General features: G+C 43.0%; 1 protein-coding gene across 1 annotated transcript in view; it reads left to right on the top strand.

Moving 5' to 3' along the window:
• Window positions 1-23990, top strand: part of akap9 (A kinase (PRKA) anchor protein 9) — a 353045-nt gene that overhangs the window by 238454 nt on the left and 90601 nt on the right. The window contains exons 31-34 of the mRNA XM_070880224.1: window positions 1595-2611; window positions 2920-3087; window positions 3779-4279; window positions 13060-13120. Of these exons, the coding sequence (XP_070736325.1) occupies window positions 1595-2611; window positions 2920-3087; window positions 3779-4279; window positions 13060-13120 (1747 nt within the window). The remainder of the gene's footprint in view (window positions 1-1594; window positions 2612-2919; window positions 3088-3778; window positions 4280-13059; window positions 13121-23990) is intronic.

Genomic DNA, 23990 nt, shown 5'->3' with positions numbered 1-23990 from the left:
AACCATATCAAAGGCTGCTGAGAGGTGCATCAATGGATCATGGTCAGGATATTATTTGTGACTTTGACTTGGGACAATTCAGTGCTGTGGGGGGCCCTGTGTGGAGAGATTCAGACATGGAGTTGCAGGAAAGCTGGACATAGATTTGGTTGACGACAAAATGTTAATGGATTTTGGAGGCTGGGCAAGTAGTTTCCAAGGAGATGGGGGTTGAGAGTAGGTTTTTTGAGGAGAAGGATGATGATGGTGTTTTTGAAAGGGAAGGGGATAGTACCTGAGGAAAGGGAACCAGTTACAATGTCAGCTACCATGTGGGCCAGGCAGGAAAGCAGGGTGGTCAGTTTAGTGTGATTGGTGTCAAGGGTGCAGGGGATGAGTCTAATGGACAAGATGAGCTCAGAGAAGGCATAAGGGAGATTGGAGAGAAGCTAGAGAAAGACACGGGATCAGCATTGGGCAGTGGAAGCCAGGAGGGAGATTTGGCTTGCGGACAAGGCGAAGCAGCAGAGGCAGCTAAGCAGATAGTCTAAATCTTGGTGGCAAAGAACTCCATGCATTCTTCACATTTGTTGGAGGTGAGTGTGGTGGGAGCAACTTTTAAGGAGATGATTGGTAGTGGAGAAAAGAAGCCAGGATTTATTTTTGGAATCCATAATTGTGGAATAGTGGGCAGTTTTGCAGAGGAGTTTTGGCTGATGGTACTTGATGTGGTCCAGCCAGATCTATTGATGTATAACTAAACCAGTTGTGCACAAGTGTCTGAACCCTTGGACCTGAGATTGTGAAGATGGGGACCATACCAGAAATGACCAAGATGGGGGACAGTGAAAGTTTTATTAAGAACAAGGGCATCAAAGGTGGAGGAGAGGGAGTGGTTCAGCAGATCGACAGTTGCAGATGTATTGTGGCAAATAGAGAGCCAAAAGCTAGGCAGTTGGTAGTTTGGAAGTGTAGTTGGAAGTCACTTGGGATCTGTTTTTTCTAGAGGCAGACTCAAAAGGAATTGGGGTTAGAATGAGGTAGGGAGGTGTGGGTGGTGAGGCATTCAAGGAAATGGCCACATTTGGCTTTTACTGGGATCAAGACCATGGGAGTAGAGAGGCCACGATGATAGCAAGGTTGAAGGGGGTGGCCATGAATACGAATAAGAGAATTTATATGGGGGGAGAGGTTTAGGATTGGACAGTTGGGGTAGCTGCTTGCAAGAAGGCAGAAATGGATGCCTAAAAGAGCCATTTAGAGAATGTTAAGAGAGGCACAGAGGTTGGCTGTGAGTATATCCAAGGGGAAAATCAAGACTGAGACGGTGGCAAGAAAATAGGAATGCAGAGAAGTGGTGATGGATTGGGAGGCTGGTGCAAATTACCAAAGAGGAAGAAATGAAAGGCGGCATGGTTGTGTGACGGGGAGGAGAGGAGGTAGAAGAGAAGGGCCCCAATGGTCGAGAAAAGAAAAGGGAGCTAGAAGTAATGGGCTCCATAGTTATTAAATTGGATGAAAGTTTGAGTCACAAGAAAAACTAATCTGTGGAAACCATACATTTTATATAACCCTGGATACTCAATGTAATTATTTAGTCTTTTTCATGTTTCAGATCACTGTGAAAAAGAATGAACAGATCGGGGAACTGGAAGCTCAAATAGATTGGCTTAAAAGTGATCAAGAACGTCTCAAAAAGCATAATGTGGAAGAAGTTGAACAGTTGAATGAAGTAATAGAAAAACTGCAGCAGGAACTAACAAAAGTAATGCCATTGGAATTAGTTCCTTCTGAAGATGCAGAGAATTTGAAACTTCAACTTGATATGATAATGGTAGAAAAAGAGCTGCTGCAGCAGCAAATGGATAAGCAGAATGAAGAAGTGATACTCACAAAGCAGAAACTTGAAGAACAAAACAGAATGTTGCAAACTCGGGGCTTAGAATTGATAAAGACCCCAGAAGAGATAAAGGATGTATTTGTGGAAAGTGCCCAAGGCTCCATTAGTAATGTGGGATTCAGAATGCAGGAGCTACAGGCAGCTATTGAAAAGAAAGAGAAAGAATTAGACTCATGTCACCTTCAAATACAAAGCCTAAAGGAACAGACCCAAACTGAAGCTAGAGTGCATGAAAAGCAAATTCTCGCTCTAGAAGAGGCTCTCAGGGTGAAAGTAGCAACAGTTCTAGTGAGCCAGGCGCAGTTAAAGGCAGTACAACAGCAAATAAGGATCTGTGTTGAACAACAAAGGAGTCAAATTAAAGAAAGAGAAAATGTTCCTGCTAAAAAGGACGAAACACCTTTGGTGGTACATGTACAAGAAGGAGGAAAAACACAGACATGCCCAGTAGGATCAAAAGATACCGATCCAATAATTCCACAAAATCAAGAAATTTTGAATATTGAACACCAAACAAAAGAAGTAATCCTGTTAAGAGAGCAGCTAACTGAGGTGCAACAGCAGTTCATAGATCTCCAAAAGGAACTTGAGCTTGAAAGGAAAGTACTGTCAACAACTCAGCAAGAAGCTATTGAAAAAGAAAAAAAGTTAATTGAGTTGCATCTCATGTTAGAAAAGAGAAAATCAACAGAAGAACAAGACAGTGGGATACGGATTTCAGAATCCTTAATTGTAAGTATAATCCAGCTGTTAATTCTAACTATATAGTGCAGCTTTAACTCTAACAATTTTTAGACAAAAGAATCAAAGCAGAACAGTGCTCACCAATTTACTATTATCTGATAAGCGACATGAATATTTTCTTCATGGCTTGATGAAAACCCATCAAGCGAAAGACATGAAATTTATAGGCTACAGTTGCATAATGTTAGGTTTTGTTTCATAGTTAACTTTCTGGTGTAGGTAATCTTTACAATCACAACTCTTTGTTGTTTTCATGTAACAGTTCTGAAAAATCTCTTCATAATTTGGCTTTGCAGATTGGTGAAAACAAAGTTTTATGCCTTGAAACTCCTGTTCGACAGGGTGCCACCTACGTAACTGACCTGGTTTCAGAACTTGAGCAGGTCAAAGCTGAAGCTGCGGTCACCAAAGAAGAATTAAATAGTTATAGAGAGCAGACTGAGAAACTCCAAGAAGACTTGCAGGTACAGGCTGAAAACTAGCATTTCTTTGGGGAAACAGTTTGCTGCTGTACAAACAGGTTGTGTAGTTTGCCTACATAAATAACGGAGACTCTTTCTTCCTCTCAAATTCTCTTTCCCCTCTCGTTCGTTCTTTCTCTCTCGCCCTCTTCCTCTCTGTCTCGCTCTCCCACTCTCTATCTGCCTCGCTCTTCCCCTCTATCACTCGCTCGCTTCATCTCTCTCCCGTACTCTCTCCCATACTGTCATGCATATAGAGTAGCTATCGCATTGTAATTATTATAACTTGTATGGTAATGCAAGTATCCATGGTTAATTTGACATTTAAGGATACAGTATTTTTGAGGGAAAGGACTATCAGCCTAGCTTAATAAAAATACGTTAATAGCTGATAATTGTTACGAGATCTTTTTAAAAGTGCGCTCATAATTAAAAATTAAGCTTCTTTATTGTATCAATTCTAGCAATTAAGGTGGCAAATATAAACAATAACTATTATACTTGTGCATTTAAAAATAGATATTCCCAGGTCCTCATCAATGACGAGGAATTGGCCACCACAAGTGCAAATCAGATAATGTGTCCTTAAGGCTGGTCAATTATCATGATATAGGTGAATGCTTAGGAAATCTACCCTACAGTGTGAAAACCAAAACTGTTTGTTAAAAAACTGAATTGTGTTCCTTTTATTTAGGCAAAAGAACTAACCATAATAAATCTTCAGGAAAAACTCCACACTGCAAAGGAAGCCTTCTGCAAAGCAGAAGAGAAACTTGCCCATTTTGAACAAGTCAAACAAACTCCTCTGAAGTGCAAAAACTTGGATATTACTGAAAAACCAAAAAATACTTTGACCAAAGAAAGACCAATAAAAACTCTGGTTGACGCAGCAGTTCAAACTGAAATGTTGATTGCTGATATGGTTGAGGCTACACTGACCACTTGTAAAAATGCAGAAGAGCAAACTAATTTTCAATCTTCATATATTTGTTCTACCGAGGAAGTTATAAAAATAAAAAGTCAATGCTCTGAAAAAATTGATCAACTGCGAGAGCTCCATGCTGTTGAAATGACCAATCTGGAGGCAAGATATTCTGCTGAAATAGAAGCCTTGATAAGGGACCACACAACACAAATGAATACACTGAGGGAAGAATATGATGCTGTCAAAGCAGTGATTAATAGCTCAAGACTGGTCAGTGCTCATTATTGGAATTTTGATTATTGAGGAGAAAATATCAGATTTTACCCAAGAATTTTATTTAAGTAGTTGAACCTTTTTGTTACATCTACAGCAGGCGATAACTATTCTTAACAAGGATTATCTGTCTTAGCATTCTAAGATTTGTACCCTCCGAGATCGCTTCGCTCCTCCAATTTTGACTTCTTGTGCATCCCCGGTTTTCATCGCTCCATCATTGGTGGTCGTGCCTTCAGCTGCCAATGCCCTAAGCTCTGAAATTCCCTTTTTAAACTTCTCCACCTTGCTACCTGTCTCTCTTCCCCCTTTAAGGCAGACAGGAAGCAGAGAGTCGGGATAAACGGGTCCTTTTCCGAATGGCAGGCAGTGACTAGTGGGGTGCTGCAGGGCTCAGTGCTGGGACCCCAGCTATTTACAATATACATCAATGATTTTGATGAAGGAATTGAGTGTAATATCTCCAAGTTTGCAGATGACACTAAGCTGGGTGGCGGTGTGAGCTGTGAGGAGGAGGCTAAGAGGCTGCAGGGTGACTTGGACAGGTTAGGTGAGTGGGCAAATGCATGGCAGGTGCAGTATAATGTGGATAAATGTGAGGTTATCCACTTTGGTGGCAAAAACTTGAAGGCAGAATATTATCTGAATGGTGGCAGATTAGGAAAAGGGGAGGTGCAACGAGACCTGGGTGTCATGGTACATCAGTCATTGAAAGTTGGCATGTAAGTACAGCAGGGGTGAAGAAAGCAAATGGCATGTTGGCCTTCATAGCTACGGGATTTGAGTATAGTAGCAGGGTACTGCAGTTGTACAGGGCCTTGGTGAGGCCTACCTGAAATATTGTGTTCAGTTTTGGTCTCCTAATCTGAGGAAGGACATTCTTGCTATTGAGGGAGTGCAGTGAAGGTTCACCAGACTGATTTCCGGGATGGCAGGACTGACATATGAGGAGAGACTGGATCGACTATTCACTAGAGTTTAGAAGAATGAGAGGGGATCTCATAGAAACATACAAAATTCTGACGGGACTGGACAGGTTAGATGCAGGAAGAATGTTCCCGATGTTGAGGAAGTCCAGAACCAGGGGTCACAGTCTTAAGGATAAGGGTAAGCCATTTAGGACTGAGATGAGGAGAAACTTCTTCACTCAGAGAGTTGTTAACCTGTATAATTCCCTACCGCAGAGAGTTGCTGATGCCAGTTCATTAGATATATTCAAGAGGGAGTTAGATATGCCCCTTGCAGCTAAAGGGATCAAGCGGTATGGAGAAAAAGCAGGAAAGGGATACTGAGGTGAATGATCAGTCATGTTCTTATTGAATGGTGGTGCAGGCTCGAAGGGACAAATGGCCTATTCCTGCACCTATTTTCTATGTTTCTATGTTTAAGGCACTCCTTAAAACCTACCTCTTTGACCAAACTTTTGGACACTTTTCCTAATATCTCCTTGTGTGATTTTAACAGAGTATTGATTGCTAAACAAACGTTTATGGCACTGAAAACTGATTATTATTTTGAGTAGTGTCAAATTTATCCATTTTAATATGAAAAATACAATTTTTAAGAAACTCTTTTTCAAAAATTCTTTTTTTTTTTAAAGTTTGTTCATTATTTCAGATTTACCTGTTCCCCATGTTTTGCTCTCTAACATTTTTTTAAAAGTTAGAATGAAAGGAGTTCATTCACTTCCTCGTTCCCGGTCTGTGAGAATTCTGCATTGTGATTGGCTTCTTAGACAGCTTGTTGACGTCACCGCAACTCGCGTTAGGGATTCCCCATTAACTTACACTGATCTCAACTGAACGTCGGAAAAGCCGAACTTCTCGCCACAGAGATCGTGAGATCTTTATGAGAAGCTTACTTCGGGGCCAGCCGCAAATGCCTTTGTTTCGCCGCTGACCGCAAATTACGGGCCATTGTGTACAAAGAGGAGATACTCTTAAATAATACTGTACCTAGATGCTTTATCATCATTTGGAGAAAAGTATGTGTACTTATGAATTCTGCACATCTTTATTGTATTCTTCATACCTTTTTACGATTTGTCCCTGTATCGTTGGTCTTCTGTTGCTTTTACATCTCTCGTTTTTCTCTCAGTAGTCAATCTCCTGTGAAATTTCATGTGTGAAGTCAAGACCCCAAGTGCAGTATTCAGTTGAAAGGTGGGGGGATAATTAAACCACGAGGAAGAGGATGTGGGAAGGGAACAGGAGTGGAAGGGGAAGGAAGAGGGGGAAGGGGAACTGTGAAAGTGGGGTTAAGAACAGCAGGGAAGCTATGGAGGAGAGGGAGGGCAAAGGGTGTGGAGGGTTGGTGCTCCAGCTTTCTAGCCCGTTCTTCTCATTTGAGGTAGGAGGGAGTAGCTTTCTATCTGTATAGCACATTTTCTTCTAGGAGGGGTAGGGGAGAGTTGGCTTCTATCTTATCTATCCCAGTTTTTCTTTTCACCAAAGGAGTGATTTGTCTTGTAATTTCTCTGTCCAATTTTTTTCTCATGGGATAGGAGGGAGTGTTGCCTTGTTTTTGTCCTACATTTCCTCCTTAAAAAGGGGAGTTGCCTTGATTTCCTCTGCTGCTTTCTCTTTTCAACCTGGAATGGGGGTCAGGGGGACCGATCGTGACATACACTCCAATTTCCCTCTTTGAGAAGGCCAGGCTTTACAAGTGCTGATGCCGTATCCAAGGCCTATAACAGCTGCAGAAAAGTTTACAGGTGCAATTGATGCAGATTCTCCCAGTTAGCCAAAACATTAATAGATGAGATCTAAATCGAGGGGCAAACATTGCCTCTGAAATCCTGGTTCTGGGCTTCCTGCGGGCAGTCGCCTGAAAAGAAGAGAAAAGATGCGCACTTACCTTTTGCTCGGACGCCCACCAACAATTGCGGTTTTAGGCCTCTTCTGCATGAGCATCGGAGCGCGTGCACGTCTGAACCGACGTAGAGCTGGAGCTGGAGTCACGTGGGCCTAAATCAAGGTAGTATTTTCTCAATCATAATAATGGGAACTCTAAGTAAGAGGTCTCATTATGAATGAGAACGCCCCCCCGCCCCCCCACACAACACCTAAACACAAATAAAAAAAAAATAGAAAAAACATCCCACATATTTAAATTAAAGTTAATAAATGTGTTAGAAAAAGTATATATTCTGATTTTTTAAGTTTTGTGATTAGGTTTTAAAATAAATTTGCCTTAGTGAGCAGGGTTTTTTACAAAAATGTGTTTTTAAATTTTATTTTTGTTTTTTATATATTTTAAAACTCTTGCCTTGGTAAAAAGTAGGCTATGCGCCTGCTTTTACCAGGCGCAAGAGCTTTAAGGACATTCACTGGGCAAGAGATCGGCAAATAGTGCAAACTTGCCTGTGCGAATGTCCTCCCCAAGATGCGTTGGATCTGTCAAGCCAGAACTTGACAGATCGGAAAAGCCAGTGTTTGGCATGTGCATCGCGCGCCGAAAACTGGCTTTTGCAGGACTTCGCCGGGTCTGTGCACACTCCGTACGGACCTGGGGAGGCCGGAATTTCAGGTCCATTACCTGGGTAGGCTTGAGCATGACAAAATTTAGTCCTGGCTTGGAGGCTTGAGGAGGGTGAAATGGAGGCAGGTGATGCAGGATGGGGCGGATAGCAGTGGCTCAATATAGCCCATGAGAAAAAGGATTGGATGTTTTGAAAATTTATATTTCTAAAATGTATAAAAAGGGAGCATTTTCCTTGATATTCACCTTACACAGCAGGATTCCTAGACGGACATTTCAGTGCTTCCACAGTGTTGCCCAATAGAACCGGGAACTTCACCTAAACCGGTTCTTAAAGTAGTCTGGTGTCATAGATTGTCAAATAAGAAAATCTTACTAAAAGCGGGACAGGACAGATGTCACTAGATGTGGACACAGTTAACATTGTAAAGCTCATTAGCACAGTTGACATAGGACTTTTGAATGGAAAGAAGATCAGATGCATTGATTTTAATCTATTAGTTTGACAAAGTACCACATAATATGCTTAGAAGCAAATTTAAAGCCCGTGAGATTAAGGGGACAGTGGCAACATAGATCCGAAATTGGCTAAGGGACAGAAAGCAAAGATTACTGGTGAAGGGCTTTTCAGATTGGAGTAAGGTATATAGTGATGTTCCCCACAGGTCGGTATTAGGACCATTCTCTTGATATATATTAATGACCCAGACTTGGGTATACAGGGCATAATTTCAAAGTTTTCAGTTGAAAAGATAGCAACTGGAAGATAGCAACAGACTTCAGGAGGACATACAGACTGGTGAAATGGGCAGACACATGACAGATGAAATTTAACGCAGAGAAGTGTGAAATTATACATTTTGATTGGAAGAATGGGGAGGGGCAATATAAAGTAAAGGGAATGCAGGAACAGATCGGGATGACCCGGGATGGATGTGCACAAATCTTTGAAGGTGGCAGGACAAGTTGAGGAGGTGGTTAAAAAAGGCATGTGGGATCCTTGGCCAAAGTAATAAAGGCATAGAGTGCGAAAGCAAGGAGTTTATACTAAACCTTTATAAAACACTGGTTAGACCTCAGCTTGGAGTATTGTGTTCAATTCTGGGCACCACACTTTAGGAAGGGTGTCAAGTCCTTGGAGAGGATGCAGGAGATTTACTAGAATGGTACCAGGGATGAGGAACTTCAGTTATGTGAGGATACTGGAGAAGCTGAGGATGTTCTCCTTAGAGCAGAGGCAATTTGATAGAGGTGTTCAAAATCATGAACAGTTTTGATAGACTAAATAAGGAGAGACTGCTTCCAGTGGTAGATGGGTCGGTAATCAGAGGACACAGATTTAAGGCAACATGAGGAATTTATTTTTTACGTAATGAGTGTTTGTGATCTGGAATGCGCTGCCTGAAAGGGTGGTGGAAGCAAATTCAATAGTAACATTCAAAAGAGAATTGGATAAATACTTGAAGGAAAGAAAGTTACAGGGCTATGAGGATGGAGTCAGGGAGAGAGGCTAATTAGAAAGCTCTTTCAAAGAGTACAGGTGTGATGAACCAAATGGCCTTCTGTGCTGTTTCATTCTATGACTCTAGTTGATCTTCCATGGTGTTGGAGATGGAGGAGGGAGGGACAGGGTGTGGTGGAGAGGGGTCAGTGGAGAATCAGGACAAGGAGAGTGGCTCTGGACCAGGGTTGATTTTCTTCAGTGGGAGGATGGTTGTAATGGACTAGGTTTCATTTTCTTCACAGTGGTGTGAGCATGGTGTGTCAGCCATACCAACAAACATACTTCTATTAGAATGTAGGGACCACTTGCATCTTTAATAGATACAAATACTTTCCACTGTTGAATGTGTCTTCTCAGTCTGTAAATAGATGTTCTTCATAATAACTGTCCCTGAGCCCTAGTCATTATTGAGAGATGTCAAAGTTGACAATGAGATATTAAGAAATAGTAGGTTTGGGATCTGTAGGACACTTGGTTTTCCTACTGCAACAAATAGATTTTTTGTTGCAACCTTTACAGAAATAGAAACATAGAAAATAGGTGCAGGAGTAGGCCATTCGGCCCTTCGAGCCTGCACCGCCATTCAATGAGTTCATGGCTGAACATGCAACTTCAGTACCCCATTCCTGCTTTCTTGTCATACCCCTTGATCCCCCTAGTAGTAAGGACTACATCTAACTCCTTTTTGAATATATTTAGTGAATTGGCCTCAACAACTTTCTGTGGTAGAGAATTCCACAGGTTCACCACTCTCTGGGTGAAGAAGTTTCTCCTCATCTCGGTCCTAAATGGCTTACCCATTTATGAGAATGGTAGGGAAGTAAATAACCATTTGCAGAAAATTGCCCATCACCAAACAATTTGAAAATGAGGAGTTTGCCAAGAAAATTCTTATTGTAGTAATGGTGGAAACACTCAGTGGTGTCTGTTCACTATTTCCACCATCATACTTTTAATAGAGATTTCTATGGACTGATCCTATACAGCTGTAGAAATAAATCCTGAAAATCTCTTGTGTAAGCCCCCTTTCTATGCATCACAGACTCTGGATCATGAATTAGCAGAATCTTTGGGTGAATTTCTTTTTATTAAAATTATTGGCATGGTAAGAGATCAGAATTTAGAGGTAGAATCATACAATCACAACAGTGCAGAAGAAGGCCATTAGGTCCGCCGAGCTTGTGCCAACGCGTTGCAAGAGAACCTCAGCTAGTCCCATTCCCCCGACCTTTCCCCATAGCCCTGAAAAAAAATTATTTCAGGTTCTTATCCAATTCCCTTTTGAAAGCCACAATTGAATCTGCCTCCACCACTCTTTCAGGCAGTGCATTCCAGATCCTAACCACTCGCTGTGTAAAAAAAGGTTTTTGCTCATGTCGCCGCTTCTTCTTCCAATTATCTTAAATTTGTGTCCTCTGGTTCTCGACTCTTCTGCCAATGGGAACAGTTTCTCTCTATCTACTCTGTCTAGACCCTCATGATTTTGAATACTTCTATCAAATCTCCTCTCAACCTTCACTGCTCTAAGGAGAACAACCCGAGCTTCTCCAGTCTCTCCAAGTAACTAAAGCCCCTCATCCCTAGAACCATTCTTGTAAATCTTTTCTGCACCCTATGGCCTTAAAATCCTTCCTAAAGTACGGTACCCAGAATTGGACACAATACCCCAGTTGAGGCCGAACCAGTGTTTCATAAAAGTTCATCATTACTTCCTTGCTTTTGTACTCTATGCCTCTATTTATGAAGCCCAGGATCCTGTATGCTTTTTTAACCGCTTTCTCTACCTGCGCTGCCACCTTCAACGATTTGTGCACATATACCCCCAGGCCTCTCTCTCCATGCACCCCCTTTAGAATTGTATTCTTTAGTTTATATTGCTTCTCCCCGTTCTTCCTACCAAAATGTATCACTTTTCACTTTTCTGCATTAAATTTCATCTGCCACACATATGTCTATCCACCAGCCTGTCTATGTCCTCTTGAAGTCCATCACTATTCTCCTCACTGTTCACTATACTTCCAAGTTTTGTCATCTGCTAATTTTGAAATTGAGCCCTGTACACCAGTCATTAATATGTATCTCGGAAAGCAGTGGTATAAAAACAGAAAATGATGGAAATCTCAGCCGATAAGGCAGCATCTGTGGAGAGAGAAACAGAGTTAATGTTTCAGGTCAATGACCCTTTAACAGAAAGTCCTGACGAAGGGTCATCGACCTGAAATGTTAACTCTGTTTCTCTCTCCACAGATGCAGTCTCACGCGCTGAGATTTCCAGCATTTTCTGTTTTTATTTCAGATTCCAGCATCTGCAGTATTTTGTTTTTGAAGAAAAGCAGTGGTCCTGGTACCGGCCCCTGGAGAACACCACTGCCCAACTTCCTCTAGTTCAATAAATAACCATTCACCTCTACTCTCTGTTTCCTGTCACTAAGCCAGTTTTGTATCCATGCTGCCACTGTCCCTGTTATTCCACGGGCTTCAACTTTGCTGGCAAGCCTATTCTGTGGCACTTTATCAAAGGCCTTTTGGAAGTCCATGTATATTACCTCAACCGCATTACAAACCTTCATCAACTCTCTCTGTTACCTCACACCTCATCAAAAAAACTCAATCAAGTTAGTTAAACACAATTTGCCTTTAACAAATCCATGCTGGCTTTTCTTAATTAATCCACACTTGTCCATGTGGCTGTTAATTTTGTCCCGGATTATTGTTTCTAAAAGCTTCTCCATTATCGAGGTTAAACTGACTGGCCTATAGTTGCTGGGTTTATCCTTGCACTCTCTTTTGAACAAGGGTGTAACATTTGCAGTTCTCCAGTCCTCTGGCACCACCTGCTATCGAAGGAGGATTGGAAGATTATGGCCAGTACCTCATCAATTTTCACCTTTTACTTCCATCGGCATCCTAGGCTACATCCCAACTGGTCCTGGTGACTAATCTACTTTAAGTACAGCCAGCCTTCCTAGTACGTCCTCTTTATCAATTTTTATCCCATCCAGTCTCTCAACTACCTCCTCTCTCACTATGACTTTGGCACATCATCTTCCTTGGTAAAGACAGAATCAAAGTACTCATTTAGTACCTCTGCCTCCATGCGTAGGTCTCCATTTTTGTCCCTAATGGGCCCCACCCCTCCTTTTGCTACACATTTACTATTTATATGCCTACAGAAGCTTTTTGGATTCCCCTTTATGTTAGCTGTCAATTTATTTTCATACACTTTCTTTGCCCATCTTATTTCCTTTTTCACTTCGCCACTGATCTTTCTATAATCAGCCTGGTTCTCGCTTGTATCTGTCATATGCCTCCTTTTTCTGCTTCATCTTACTCTATCTTTTTCATCATCCAGAGAGCTCTGGCTTTGGTTGCCCTACCTTTCTCCATCGTGGGAATGTACCTCAATTGTACCCGAGCCATATCCTCTTTAAAGGCAGCACATTGTTCAATTACAGTTTTGCCTACCAGTCTTTGATTCCAATTTACCCGGGCCAGATCCATTCTCAACCAGGCTAATCTAAAATTCAATTTTTTTTTTAAAGATGTGCACGCCATTCATATTTTTCAATATTTCAAACATCTGTTGTATTGCTCTTTCTACCATTAGTTTAGATTTGTATTTTTTAAGTTATCTTTAGTTTCATAAACTGTTCTCTCTTTGTCTTTTTATTTGTCTAGTTTCATTTTTTCCTTCTGCCTCTTGATTTTTATACAGTCTTTAATTTCCTATAAATATATGATTGCCATTATTAAATTATACCATAATGTTTTTGTCCATTTCTTCTTCACTCAGGCTCATCTTGGTAGACCAGAACCATCTGCCACATTACAACTCAGGGATAACGATATCAGTGGTAAGAACGTTTACATATTTGTACTTTTTTTTCAAAGACCCGGCCATTTTTATTTTGGATAAACTCCTTGAAACTATGATGATCAGAAAAGATAAATGTTAGTTTTGAAAATGTAAGATTTGTTACTTGTACTAATGTAGGCTTAACAGAAGAAAGCAACTTTTTCTTCGTGGGATGTGCTAATGAGAGCTGCCTGAGAAAAGGAAGTGTTTGTGTTGCAGAATTACTTTGCCCACATGGTAGTTTATTGTTTCAGTAGCTCTTAATTTAGGACGACTGATGAAAGGTTGAGGCTTTCTTACATTTGGCTTGTACAGCCAGAATTAATCGTCCCATCAAAATTTGATCTCAATTTCTTTAAAATCACTTTTTCCCTTTTCGGATGCTCAGTGGTTAAGATATTCTTGAAATATGGAAGCGGTTTTAATCTTCAAGTGCTGTGCAACTGTGGTGCCTTATCCAGCAAAGTTTTTAAAATGTGCCCCTGTAACAAGCAGGAGGAAGCAGAAAGATTGAGGTAGACTGTGGCACACTTTCGTCACTTACAAGTTACTGTTTATCATATTTCAACCAGACTTGAGGAACTTTCTTCAAAACTCAGTAAAACAAAGGCATACAATGTTGCAAAGAACAGTGGAAGGCCAGAGGATTGGGACATTTTTAGAAACCAGCAAAGGACGACTAAAAAAATGATAGAGAGAGAAGATAGCTTATGAGAGTAAAGTAGCAAGAAATATATGAACAGACAGAGCTTCTACAGGTATATAAAAAGGAAGCGAGTAGCTAAAGTAAACGTTGGTCCCTTAGAGGATGAGACTGGGGAATTAATAATGGGAAACAGAGAAATGGCGGAGACTTTGAACAAATATTTTGTATCTGGTAGAAGACACTTAAAGCATCCCAATAATTGATAATCAAGGGGCTATTGGTTGGGGGTGGGGGGGGGGGAAATTAAAACAATCACTATGACTAGAGGAAAAAGTACTAGGCAAACTAATGGGACTAAAGGTGGACAACTCCCCTGGACCCGATGGCCTGCATCCCAGGGTCTTAAAAGAGGTGGCTGCAGAGATGGTGGGTGCATTGGTTGTAATCTTCCAAAATTCCCTAGATTCTGGAGAGGTCCCAGCGAATTGGAAAACTGCAAATGTAACGCCCCTATTTAAGAAAGGAGGGAGGCAGAAAGCAGGAAACTATAGACCAGTTAGCCTAACATCTGTCATTAGGAAAATGCTGGAGTCCATCATTAAGGAAGTAGCAGCAGGACATTTAGAAAATACAGTCAAGAAGAGTCAACATGGTTTTATGAAAGGGAAATCATGTTTGACAAATTTGCTGAAGTTCTTTGAGGATGTAATGAGCAGGGTGGATAAAGGGGAACCAGTAGATGTCATGTATTTGAATTTCCAGATAGCATTAGATAAGGTGTCACATAAAAGGTTACTGCACAAGATAAGAGTTCTCTGGGTTGGGGGTAATATATTAGCATGGATAGAGGATTGGCTAACTAATAGAAAGCAGAGAGTCGGGATAAATGGGTCATTTTCAGGTTGGCAAACTGTAACTAGTGGGATGCCACAGGAATCTGTGCTGGGGCCTCGACTATTTACAATTTATATTAATGACTTGGTTGAAGGGACCAAGAGTAATGTAGCCAAATTTGCTGATGATACAAAGATAGATGGGAAAGCAAGTTGTGAAGAGGACCCAAAGAATCTGCAAAGGGATATAGATAGACTAAATGAGTGGGCAAAAATTTGGCAGAAGTAGTATAATGTCGGAAAATGTTAGGTTAATCCACTTTGGTAGGAAAAATAAAAAAGCTAATTATTATTTAAATGGGTGAGGTTACAAAATGTGGTACAGAGGGATCTGGGCGTCCTTGTACCTGAAACACAAAAAGTTAGCATGCAGGTACAGCAAGTAATTAGGAAGGCAAATGGAATGTTGGCCTTTATTGTAAAGGGGATGGATTATAAAAGTAGGGAAGTCTTGCTACAACTGTACAGGGTAAGACCACACCTGGAGTACTGCGTGCAGTTTTGGTCTCCTTATTTAAGGAAGGATATACTTGCACTGGAGGCAATTCAGAGAAGGTTCACAAGGTTGATTCCTGAGATAGAGGGATTGTCATATGAAGAAAGGTTGAGCCTATATTCATTGGAGTTTAGAAAACTTAAAGGTGATCTTATTGAAACATATAAGATTCTGAGGGGGCTTGACAGGGTAGATACAGAGAGGATGTTTCCCCTCGTGGGGGAATCTAGAACTAGGGGGCATAGTTGCAGAATAAGGGGTTGTCCATTAAAAACTGAGATGAGAAGGAATTTTTTCTCTGAGGGTTGTGAATCTTTGGAATTCTCTGCCAAAGAGAGCTGTGGTGGCTGGATCATTGAATGTATTTAAGGTGCCGATAGATAGCTTTTTGAAAGATGGGAGTTAAGAATTATGGGAAGCGGACCGGGAAGTGGAGTTGAGTCCATGATCAGATCAGCCATGATCTTATTAAATGGCAGAGCAGGCTCGAGGGGCCATATGGCCTAAACCTGCTCCTATTTCTTATGTCCTTATGCATGTTGTTTTGTTTCCAAATTGCGAATGTACATTTATGCAAGATCATAAATAATAAGTTAGTAAACTTAAAAAGTAGTAATTATTAAATAAGACTCCATATATTACTTTTTCTATTGATCGACACTGATTTCCAAATTATCTCGCTGGTAATATATTTGCCTAACATCACTGTATATTTGGAGTTCTGTACAAATTTTGACTTCAGTCAGCTGGTTATGATTACAGGATCCTTATCTGGAACATGTCCTCACCCCCACTCCTCTCGCCCCCCCTTCCCCTCTCTCTCGCCCCCCCCCCCTTCCCCTCTCTCTCGCGCCCCCCCTTCCCCTCTCTGGCGCCCCCCCTTCCCCTCTCTCTCGCCCCCCCTCTCTCTCGCTCCCCCCTCCCCTCTCTCTCGCCCCCCCTTTCCCCCTCTCTCGCGCCCCCCCTTCCCCTCTCTCGCGCCCCCCCTTCCCCTCTCTCGCGCCCCCCCTTCCCCTCTCTCGCGCCCCCCCTTCCCCTCTCTCTCGCCCCCCCTCTCTCTCGCTCCCCCCTCCCCTCTCTCTCGCCCCCCCTTTCCCCCTCTCTCGCGCCCCCCCTTCCCCTCTCTCGCCCCCCCCTTCCCCTCTCTCGCGCCCCCCTTCCCCTCTCTCTCGCCCCCCCGTCCCCTCTCTCTCGCCCCCCCCGTCCCCTCTCTCTCGCCCCCCCCGTCCCCTCTCTCTCGCCCCCCCCTTCCCCTCTCTCTCGCCCCCCCCTTCCCCTCTCTCTCGCCCCCCCCTTCCCCTCTCTCTCGACCCCCCCCTTCCCCTCTCTCTCGACCCCCCCCTTCCCCTCTCTCTCGACCCCCCCCTTCCCCTCTCTCTCGACCCCCCCCTTCCCCTCTCTCTCGCCCCCCTTCTCCTCTCTCTCGCCCCCCTCCTTCCCCTCGGCCCCCGCTCCCTCCCCCCCTCCCCCCCCTTTGTCCGCCTCCCAGCTCCAAAATGGCAGTGGAACATTATTTAAATAAATTGACCAAGCTGCATTATTTCAAAATATGTGTCTCCAGAATATTACCGTATCATAGGAACAGGAGTAGGCCATTGAGCCCCTCGAGCCTGTTCTGCCATTCAGTGAGATCATGGCTGATCTGCACCTCAACTCCATTTATCTGCCTTTGTACCATGTCCCTTAATACCTTTGCGTAACAAAAATCTATCTCGTTCAGTTTTGAATTTTTCAACTGACTTAGCCTAGTAGCTTTTTGGGGGAGGGAGTTCCAGATTTCGACACACCTTTGTGTGAAGAAGTTCATCCAGACATTGCCCTTGAACGGCCTAGCTCTCATTTTATGGTTATACTCCCTTGTTCTCGATTTCCCACCAAAGGAAATAGATTTTCTCTATCTACCCTATCAAATCCTTTAATCATCTTAAACACCTCAATTAAATCATCCCTTAATCTTCTATACTCGGGGGAATAATACCTAGTCAATGCAACCTGTCCTCATAATTTAATCCTTTTAGCCCCAGTATCATTCTGGTGTATCTGTGCTGCACTCCCTCCAAGACCAATATGTCTTGTCTGATTTGTGGTGCCCAGAATTGAACGCAGTACTCTCGATGCGATCGTACCAGAGCTTTGTACAACTATAGCATAACTTCCACCCCTTTGTATTGCAGTTGCCATGAGATAAAGGCTAGCATTCCATTAGCCATTTTAATTATTTTTTGTACCTGTCTGCTAGTTTTTAGTGATTTCTGTACATTGACCCCATAATCTCTCTGCTCCTCCACAGTTAACATAAGAATATAGGAATAGGAGTAGGCCATACAGCCCATAAAGCCTGCTTAGCCATTCGATAAGATCATAGCTGAACTTCTACATCAGATCCACTTTCCTGCCCTTCCCCATAACTTTTGATTCCCTTAGTGCTCAAAAATCTTTATACTCATTGACTGAGCATCCAAAGCCCCCTGGGTTAGAGAATTCCAAAGATTCACAGCCCTCTGAGTGAAGAAATTTCTCATCATCTCAGTTCTAAATGGCTGACCCCTTATTCTGAGGCTTTGACCCCTCGTTCTAGATTCTCCAGCCAGAGTAAACAGCCTCTCAGCATCTACCTTGTTAAGCCCTCTGAGAATTTGATATGTTTCAATGAGATTACCTCTCATCCTTCTAATCTCAATTGAATATAATCCCATTCTAATCAGTCTCTCCACAAAGGAGAGCCCTCTCATCCCAGGAATCAATCTAGTGAATTTCTGTTGCACCCCATCTAATGTAAGTATATCCTAGCTAAGGAGACCAAAACTGTACACAGTACTCAAAGTGTGGTCTCACCAACCCTATATAATTACAGCAAGACTTCCTTATTCTTATACTCAAATCCTCTTGTTATAAAAGTCAACATACCATTTGCTTTCTTAATTGCTTGCTGTACCTGCATGTTAACTTTCTGTGATTCGTGTACAAGGACACTCGAATCCCTCTGAATCCCAACATTTACTCGTCTTTTATCTTTTTTTTAAAATTCTGCTTTTCCATTCTTCCTACAAAAGTGGCTAATTTCACACTTCATCACATAGAAACATAGAAAATAGGTGCAGGAGTAGGCCATTCGGCCCTTCGAGCCTGCAGCGCCATTCAATAAGATCATGGCTGATCTCACCTCAGTACCTCTTTCCTGCTTTCTCTCCATACCCCTTGATCCCTTTAGCCGTAAGGGCCATATCTAACTCGTTCTTGAATATATCCAATGAACTGGCATCAACAACTCTCTGCGGCAGGGAAATCCACAGGTTAATAACTCTGAGTGAAGAAGTTTCTCCTCATTTCAGTCCTAAATGGCCTACCCCTTATCCTAAGACTATGTCCCCTGGTTCTGGACTTCCCCAACATCAGGAACATTCTTCCCGCATCTAACCTGTCCAATCCCGTCAGAATCTTATACGTTTCTATGCGATCCCCTCTCATCCTTCTAAACTCCAGTGAATAAAGGCCCAGTTGATCCAGTCTCTCCTCATATGTCAGTCCCGCCATCCCGGGAATCAGTCTGGTGAACCTTCGCTGCACTCCCTCAATAGCAAAAACGTCCTTCCTCAGATTAGGAGACCAAAACTGAACACAATATTCCAGGTGAGGCCTCACTAAGGCCCTGTACAACTGCAGTAAGACCTCCCTGCCTTTATACTCAAATCCCCTCGCTATGAAGGCCAACATACCATTTGCTGCCTTCACCGCCTGTTGTACCTGCATGCCAACCTTCAATGACTGATGAACCATGACACCCAGGTCTCATTGCACCTCCCCTTTTCCTAACCTGCTGCCATTCAGATAATCTGCTTTTGTGTTTTTGCCCCCAAAATGGATAACCGCACATTTATCCACATTATACTGTATCTGCCATGCATTTGCCCACTTACCTAACCTGTCCAAGTCACCCTGCAGCCTCTTAGCATCCCCCTCACAGCTTACACTGCCACCCAGTTTAGTGTCATCTGCAAACGTGGAGATATTACACTCAATTCCTTCATCCAAATCGTTAATGTATATTGTAAAGAGCTGGGGTCCCAGCACTGAGCCCTGCGGCACTGCACTAGTCACTGCCTGCCATTCTGAATAGGACCCGTTTATCCTGACTCTCTGCTTCCTGTCTGCCAACCAGTTCTCTATCCACGTCAGTACATTACCCCTAATACATGCGCTTTGACTTTGCACATCAATTTCTTGTGCGGGACCTTGTCAAAAGCCTTTTGAAAATCCAAATACACCACATCCACTGGTTCTCCCTTGTCCACTCTGCTAGTTACGTCCTCAAAAAATTCCAGAAGATTCGTCAAGCATGATTTCCCTTTCATAAATCCATGCTGACTTGGACCGATCCTGTCACTGCTTTCCAAATGCACTGCTATTTCATCCTTAATGATTGATTCCAACATTTTCCCCACTACTGATGTCAGGCTAACCGGTCTATAATTATCCGCTTTCTCTCCTTTTTTAAAAAGTGATGTTACATTAGCTACCCTCCAGTCCATAGGAACTGATCCATAGTCGATAGACTGTTGGAAAATGATCACCGATGCATCCACTATTTCTAGGGCCACTTCCTTAAGTACTCTGGGATGCAGACAATCAGGCTCCGGGGATTTATCAGCCTTCGATCCCATCAATTTCCCTAACACAATTTCCCACCTAATAAGGATATCCTTCAGTTCCTCCTTCTCACTAGATCCACTGTCCCCTAGTACATTGGGAATGTTATTCGTGTCTTTCTTTGTGAAGACAGAACCGAAGTATTTGTTCAATTGGTCTGCCATTTCTTTGTTCCCCATTTATAAATTGACCTGAATCCGACTGCAAGGGACCTACATTCATCTTCACTAGTCTTTTTCTCTTCACATATCTACAGAAGCTTTTGCAGTCAGTTTTTATGTTCCCTGCAAGCTTTCTCTCGTACTCTATTTTCCCCCTCTTAATTAAACCCTTAATCCTCCTCTGTTGAATTCTAAATTTCTCCCAGTCCTCAGGTTTGTTACTTTTTCTAGCCAATTTATATGCCTCTTCCTTGGTTTTAACACTATCCTTAATTTCCCTTGTTAGCTACGGTTGAGCCACCTTCCCTGTTTTATTTTTACTCCAGACAGGGATGTACAATAGCTAAAGTTCATCCATGTAATCTTTAAATGTTTGCCATTGCTTATCCACCTTCAACCCTTTAAGTATCCTTTGCCAGTCTATTCTAGCCAATTCACGCCTCATACCGTCGAAGTTACCTTTCCTTAAGTTCAGGACTCTAGTTTCCGAATTAACTGTGTCACCCTCCATCTTAATAAAGAATTCTACCATATTATGGTCACTCCTTCCCCAAGGGGCCTTGCATAACAAGATTGCTAATTAGTCCCTTCTCATTACATATCACCCAGTCGAGGATGGCCAACTCTCTAGTTGGTTCCTCGACATATTGGTTGAGAAAACCATCCCTAATACACTCCAGGAAATCCTCCTCAACCGCATTACTACCAGCTTGGTTAGCCCAATCAATATGTAGATTAAAGTCGCCCATGATAACTGCTGTACCTTTATTGCACACATCCCTTATTTCTTGTTTGATGCTGTCCCCAACCTCACTACTCCTGTTTGGTGGTCTGTACACAACTCCCACTAGTTGTTTCTGCCCTTTGGTCTTCCGTAGCTCCACCCATACCGATTCCACATCATCCAGGCTAATGTCCCCCCTTACTATTGCATTAATTTCCTCTTTAATCAGCAACGCCACCCCACCTCCTTTTCCTCTCTGCCTATCCTTCCTAAATGTTGAATACCGCTGGATGTTGAGTTCCCAGCCTTGGTCACCCTGGAGCCATGTCAACATGATGCCAATTACATCATACTCATTAACTGCTATCTGTGCAGTTAATTCGTCCACCTTATTCCGAATACTCCTCGCATTGAGGCACAGAGCTTTCAGGCTTGTCTTTTTAACACACTTTGCCCCTTTAGAATTTTGCTGTACTCTGGCCCTTTTGTTTTTTGCCTTGGGTTTCTCTGCCCTCCACTTTTACTATTCTCCTTTCTATCTTTTGCTTCTGCCTTTATTTTATTTCCCTCTGTCTCCTTTTGCATAGGTTCCCATCCCCCTGCCATGTTAGTTTAACTCCTCCCCAACAGCACTAGCAAACACTCCCCCCAGGACATTGGTTCCGGTCCTGCCCAGGTGCAGACTCTGGTTTGTACTGGTCCCACCTCCCCCAGAACCGGTTCCAATGTCCCAGGAATTTGAATCCCTCCCTTTTGCACCACTCCTCAAGCCATGCATTCATCTGAGCTATCCTGCGATTCCTACTCTGACTAGCATGTGGCACTGGTAGCAATCCTGAGATTACTACTTTTGAGGTCCTACTTTTTAATTTAGCTCCTAACTCCCTAAATTCGTCTCGGAGGACCTCATCCCTTTTTTTTTTAACGTATATCGTTGGTACCTATGTGCACCACGACAACTGGCTGTTCACCCTCCCTTTTCAGAATGTCCTGCACCCGCTCCAAGACATCCTTGACCCTTGCACCAGGGAGGCAACATACCATCCTGGAGTCTCGGTTGCGGCCGCAGAAGCGCCTATCTTTTCCCCTTACCCTCGAATCCCCTATCACTATCGCTCTCCCACTCTTTTTCCTGCCCTCCTGTGCAGCAGAGCCACCCACGGTGCCGTGAATCTGGCTGCTGCTGCCCTCCCCTGATGAGTCATCCCCCTCAACAGTACCCAAAGCGGTGTATCTGTTTTGCAGGGGGATGACCGCAGGGGACTCCTGCACTACCTTCCTTCCACTGCTCTTCCTGTTGGTCACCCATTTACAATCTGGCTGTGTACCCTTTACTTGCGGTGAGACCAACTCGCTAAATGTGCTATTCACGTCATTCTCAGCATCGTGGATGCTCCAGAGTGAATCCACCTACAGCTCCAGTGCCGCAATGTGGTTCGTCACGAGCCGGAGGCGGATACACTTCCCGCACACGTAGTCGTCAGGGACACCGGATGCGTCCCTGACTTCCCACGTAGTACAGGAGGAGCATATCACATGTCCGAGTTCTCCTGCCATGTCTTAACCCTTAGATTAAATTTAATTAGCAACAACAATGCTAAAGGTTACTTACTAATATAGAAAAGAAAAAGAAAAACCACTTACCAATCACTTACTCCCTTGGCTGTGACGTCACCTTTCGATTTCTTTCTACTTCTTTTTGCCTCCCTGCTGCAGCTGCACCGGCTGGCCTCTCTGACGCATTGGGCTCCATTTTACTCCATCTGCCACCGTCTTGCCCAATCACTTAACTGGTCTATATCCTTTAGCAGCCTCTCTGCGTCCTCCTCACTGCTTACTTTCCCACCTAGCTTTGTATTGTCAGAAAACTTTGATATATTGCCTTCCATCCCCTCATCCAAATCATTGATATAGATTGTAAATAGCTGAGGCCCAAGCACTGATCCTTGCAGCGTTCCACAAGTTAAAACCCTGCCACCTCGAAAATGACCTATTTATTCCTAATTTGTTTTCTGTCCGTTAACCAATCCTCAATCCATGCTAGTATATTAACCCCAATCCTGGCTTACAATTTGGAAAATACTTATCTCTCTTTCTTGGGGCCAAAGTGGATGACCTCACACTTCCCCACATTGGACTCCATCTGCCAAAGTTTAGTCTACCCATCATCATCATTGTCATAGGAATCGAGGAAGACTTTCTTCCACTCTTAAAATGAGTCCTTAGGTGGCTGAACAGTCCAATGCGAGAACCACAGTCCCTGTCACAGGTGGGACAGATAGCCGTTGAGGGAAAGTGTGGGTGGGACAGGTTTGCCGCATGCTCTTTCCGCTACCTGCGCTTGATTTCTGCATGCTCTCGGCGATGGAACTCGAGGTGCTCAGCACCCTCCCAGATGCACTTCCTCCACTTAGGAATCAGTCTATCAATGTCCCTTTGCAGCTTTCTGCTCCCATCTACACTACTTACTGTGCCATCTAACTTAGTGTCGTCAGCAAACTTGGATATACGGCACTGTATTCTTTCCTCTAAGTTATTGATAAATATAGTGAAAAGCTGAGGCCGTAGTACAGATTCCTGGGACACCACTAGTCACATTTTGCCAATTGGAGTGCATACCCATTATCCCTATTCTCTGTCTTCTACCTCCCAACCAGTTCCCTACTCGTGTCAATAGGTTGCCTTCAATTCCATGCTTTCATTTTTGCTTAACAATCTCATGTGTGGATCCTTAGCAAAAATAACATCCTCCCTTATCTACCACATTCATAACCTCCTCAAAAAATTCAACTAGGTTAGTTAGATATGACTTACTGTTTACATATCCATGCTGGCTCTCTCAAATAAGTTCATGTTTGTTCAACTGCTCAGTCACTCGGCCCCTAATAGCAGATTTAAGTAACTTCCCCGCAACAGACATTGGATCAAAAGGTCTATAATTTCCTGGTTTCTCTCATTCTCCCATTATCAGTTAGTATTCTTTTTTAAATTATTTGCAGTAGCAGGATTTTTCTGGGACAGCGAGTGATCCAGCTGTTTGAAGACTAGGAGGTGGACTGTGCCTGATCAGGAAGGTTGCTGCTATCTAAGTCCCAACCACAATTCCATTTGGAGGCAACCTCAAGAACACATTCAATTACATTTGAAATTGAACCTCCAATGGTTCTTTCAGTTCACCAGTTGGGATTTTGAGGAATCCTTTATTTAAATAATTGTGTTACGAGTGCAACCTGTGAGAATAAATGATGCAGTGAGTTAACGCACTGCCCTTTTACCGAGAGACCTGGGTTCAGATTTAGCC

The sequence above is a fragment of the Pristiophorus japonicus genome, chromosome 5 (assembly GCF_044704955.1).
Source record: "Pristiophorus japonicus isolate sPriJap1 chromosome 5, sPriJap1.hap1, whole genome shotgun sequence".
Taxonomy (NCBI): domain Eukaryota; kingdom Metazoa; phylum Chordata; class Chondrichthyes; family Pristiophoridae; genus Pristiophorus; species Pristiophorus japonicus.
The sequence above is the reverse complement of the archived record's forward strand: the minus strand, read 5'-3'. Positions and strand labels throughout refer to the sequence as shown.